Source organism: Portunus trituberculatus, chromosome 41 (genome assembly GCF_017591435.1).
Source record: "Portunus trituberculatus isolate SZX2019 chromosome 41, ASM1759143v1, whole genome shotgun sequence".
Lineage (NCBI taxonomy): Eukaryota > Metazoa > Arthropoda > Malacostraca > Decapoda > Portunidae > Portunus > Portunus trituberculatus.
Genome location: NC_059295.1, coordinates 27,576,023 through 27,580,727, shown reverse-complemented (window position 1 = coordinate 27,580,727; position 4,705 = coordinate 27,576,023). Strand labels below are relative to the sequence as shown.

General features: G+C 42.4%; 1 protein-coding gene across 1 annotated transcript in view; it reads right to left on the bottom strand.

The window, feature by feature from the left end:
• Positions 1 to 1,348, bottom strand: part of LOC123516843 — a 6,332-nt gene extending 4,984 nt beyond the window's left edge. Inside the window, exon 1 of the mRNA XM_045276542.1 lies at positions 1,180 to 1,348. Coding sequence (XP_045132477.1) covers positions 1,180 to 1,182 — 3 coding nt within the window. The 5' untranslated portion in view covers positions 1,183 to 1,348. The remainder of the gene's footprint in view (positions 1 to 1,179) is intronic.
• Between the last annotated feature and the right edge of the window lie 3,357 nt (positions 1,349 to 4,705).

Here is a 4,705-nt window from a genome sequence, read left to right as displayed (position 1 = left end):
TTAACACAGAAGGAAGGATAGCAGCGTATTACTTCACTTCCACCCATGACTGTCCAACACACTGGAACCGCAACCAATAAGGAATGCTTGCAATCAATACAATCATTCATACCTTTCTCTGGTCATTTCTACAACTCCCCAACTGCCTCTGTATTTCCAACTTCCTATGACTTGACGACTTCATTTAAGAGGGAGCTTTCAAGACATTTATCCCTACATTTTGGTTAGCTCTCTCGGACCTGCTCGGGACTGGAAGCTAAGTGGATCTTTTTTTTTTTTTTATGTTGCCCTTGGCCAGTTTTCCCCTCTTACATAAAAAAGAGTAGGGCATCGATAAAAAGATCCATGTAGTTGACTGGAAACACTTCAATCGTCACCATCGATAGAGGACACTCGATATTAAGATGTGCACAATTTGATTTTTTTTTTTTTTAGTTTCATTCATCTTTTTTTTTTTTTTCGAAAGCACAACACTAATTCCATTCACAGGGTATTGCGTCAACATCTGGGCGAGGATACTTGAGATGCCCCTTGCTGTGTGAGAGCCGAGTGCTTGCATTACAATAAAAACATACAAATCTAGTACTTGATTACTATATACTCTACACATCACACTCATATCAAGCAACTAGAGCAAATACATAAAAAAAAAAAAAATCGAAATCCCTGGCTTAACTTAGAGCACGAGACAGAACAAAACAAATTTAATCAATGACTGAAGCAAACATACACAATATAATGAATCAATGACATTTTAGAAAAGAAAAGACTGAATTCAGAAACATCGCAGCCATTCATCGCACAAACTCACGCGTTGACCAGATGCAAGACTGAACAACGGCAGGTCACTAGTATCCTACGTCCGCTTCGATCAAGTTCACGAATGCAAGACACGTGGGTTAAAAAAAAAAAATGCGTAAGTGAATCAGACAGGTGTGCTTTGGAGGTGTATAGGCAAGTGTGTGTATAGGTGTGTATGAATAGGTATGTTTCAGTGAATGTGTATGTATTTGTGTATATATATGTGGGTGTAGAAAGGTTTGCGTATTTCTAGGTAAGTGTTGTGTTTGTATGTGTGAATGGAATGGGTGGGGTATGAATAGGTATGCTTGGGTAAAGAAGCGTGTGTTTGTATGTGTGTTTAAAGGTGTGGGTGTGTGTAAGGCAGCGAAGTCTTACCATGGTACTCAGTTATCCCCGCTTGTGAGCTGCCTGAAGTCTCGGATGGAACTGTGCCTCCTCCTCATCTTCCGTCGTATTTATTCCCCGTCGCGACCTTTCCTTCCGTGGCGATTACACCTCCCCGCTCCTCCTCTTCCTCCTCCTCTCTGTGCTTCCTCCTCCTCCTCTTCCCTCTTCCTCCTCCACCCGTCCCTACTAGCGCGTGCGTGTCTGTACGTACGGCCGTCTCACAGGGAAGTATCCGACCCCGCCTCATTCCGGAAGAACACAGCGTCAAGATTGCCCCGGCGGCTAACCACCCCCCTCCTCCTCTCCTCCTCTTCCTTCTCCTCTTCCTTCTCCCCCTCCTCCTCCTTCCCCTCCTCCTTCCCCAGCCTCCACACCAAGTCGGAAGTAAACATTTTTTTTTTTTTTCGCGGCAATGAGCGATGACTGCTTCATACTCAATTTGCCCATGTAAATTGAAGTGCCTGAGACTAAAACACGCCTCGATTCCCACATGTAGCGTGTTCCGTCTACAATAATGAAGGATTTGAACGCTTTTACGGAGGTGATTTTAACATAGGCATAGTGATTCCTTCCTTACTCCACTTTCACTGGCACACTTCAAGGTCGCGGCCCAGTGTTGCCAGATCTATCGACCACTGCGCGCTTCGCCAAATCCTCCTCCTCCTCCTCCACGTGCTAATACATCTCCTTCGTGTCAATATTGGATGAGACCGGGGCGTACTGACTCCTCAAGGCCGTGCAGTGTCCCGGGACAACACAATGGTGACTAAAAATTGAACTAATCCTATACTCTTCCTGCGAACAATGCGGAAAAACATTGGTGCATTCGTTCTGCTCTAAACTTTCTCGTCTTTTTTTTCTTTCTTGCTCGTACCCAAAGCTTCAATGGTCGGCGTCACCCCACCACGTAACACCCCACGTAGCACGACTATTTGCTGATGTTTCTCTCCGTGGCTGGCTGGAGAAGGGACTGCATGGTGATTGACTGATGAGGCGAGGGTTGAGAGTGTTCTGAGTAAATAAACCAATATTGCATCTTGAAGTAACGACAATAGATAGGTGTACGCGTGAGAGAGAGAGAGAGAGAGAGAGAGAGAGAGAGAGAGAGAGAGAGAGAGAGAGAGAGATGGAAATTAACAAATGGATGAATGAATAAATAGTTCGATAGATAAAAGGTAGAAAGATGGCCATGCTAATTATCTGAATATCTTACCGTTTCATTCATTCATTCGTTCATACATTCACTCATTTATTATCTATCTCTCCTTTCCTTATTTTCCTTCATTCATTCGTTCATTCATTCACGCTTTCTTCTCCATCTTTTTCATTCGAGAAGAGCTGCATGTCCCTTTTCCTTCCCGTGTGTGTAGTCCAGCGAGTGACGCTAAGCAGTGCACCACATCAGTATCATTGGTGTGACTGCTGCTCCACAAGATGACAGAGACACAATTACTTACAATACCAACCATGAAGATTTCCTCGTTGTCAGGAGTGTTCACAGGTGGTCAAAAGCGTGCAACTGAAACGATTGAGTTCTTAAAATCAACTGAATTTTTAACCCCTTCACTACTAGGACACATTTATACCTTGAGATTTGTGTACGATTAGACCATTTTATTGACATTGCGAAGGGTCTATGGAGGTCAGAAGATTAATGGCCACAGTCTTCACTATTTTGATCCCCCACATAAGTTTCTGAAGCTGTATAACATCATCAAATAGTAAGCAGAATATGGAAATGTGCCATTGTACTGAAGGGGTTAATGGTATTGACTGAATTTTTCTTGACATGCTTTTAAGTCTTTTTTTTTCTTTTGTCTTGAAATTAACTGAAACTTATCTGGGACTGGCTAAATTGCTTCTATAGACAACCGAATCATGTTTGAAATTGGTGTTCTTTCAGGTATCGTTTGAATTATCCCTGGCATGGACTGAAATCACCTTGGAATGATTGGAATTCTACCTGACACGTACTGACTTCATGAAATTGGTTCTCAGTAATATAAGCTGAACTCTTCATAAAATTTACTGCATTCTCCCTGGAACACACAACATTTTCACTCTCCTGGCCGTGTGGGCAGTCACAACTCATTTCGGTGTTTTATGAGCCATTAAGATTACCCTTGGCGAGCTGAGGACCTCCTGCTGCCCGACTGCGGTCACACCCTTGCTACCTGCGGCTCCTTCATGATAATCCTTGAAGGGGAAGCCATCACGCATCCACAACTACTCTGTATGCCCCAAGTTAGTCACGCCCCTTCTTGATTATTATTTTCTCTCTTTTGTAAGAGGAAAGTCATGTCAAGGGCTATCAAATTAACTAAACGACTCCTGTAAAATTCATCCAAATGATCGTTTCACTATATACCTCTCTATATTTCATGAAGTGTGCCACGCTTCTTGTCTTCATTGCTTTTACTTTTTTTTTTATTGCAAGGAAAAAAAGCGGCACATCAAGAATTGTTGTGAGATTAACTAAAGATGGAAAAAGAAAGCAAATCTTGTGTATATTCTTCAAGCGTAAAGGATGTTAGCCATTGGACAAAATAACATTAAATAGATATTAAAAATTGATCAAATGCTACAAAAGACTTAAAAAATACTGTTTGATTATACCTATTTGTTAATTAGCACTAGACTTAGTGAAATTACCACGACTTGAGCTTGGAGAGCCTCAGCCAGCACAGGAAGTAAGTTGGCTGTTGGTCTTGATGAGTCTCAGCACTTAGCAGGCCGGCATTTGGCTAACTTTCATTCTTTTCTCTCTCGCGCTCGCTATCTTTTTGTTCACTATTTGTCTTCCAGTCCTTGACCTCCGACTGTGGAAAAATGAAAAGACGACCTTGCCAAAACAAATGGTAGGGACGGATGCTTCTGCCACTACCAACTTGACATGTTTGGTTTGACTCCACGAGGTGCTACCAGAGAGCGGTAAGAAACACAAATCTATACAAACTGCCTTTTACCTGAAACACTCACGTCAGGCAACTATATGTACAACCAGTCCCACCACCCAGAAGGCCTGTTGCTAATGTGTGGCCGTGAAGAAAGCACTCCTGTCACCTTGATCTTGCCGTAGTCACCACCCCGTCAGTAAAATACCACAAGTGCCTTCCATAGGGCAGTGGGTTGCTCTGAATGGCAGGAAAAGGTCAGAAGCTACAACAGTTAAACATGCCTCGTCATTTCTGGGATTTGGTAATGAAATGGATACAAAACAGAAACAGAATCGTTAATTTTTCCATTCCTATATTTCCATAAACACTCTAACATCTTGTTCTAAAGCTAGTTTCAATTGTATACGTGTCCAAACTGGAAAATATATTCTTTATAAAGCCCTTCTTCCTTGTACTGTACATGATTGTGAAGATTTTCCACATTACTTTTATTGCTGTTGATTGTTGTGCATGATAGGGTAATGGTTAAGGGAGGACTGGAGAGGCGGTCGACCGGCAGAGCACGATAATATTATATGTGACAATGAGCCTGGTGAAGGAGAGTTGTCAAGAACATA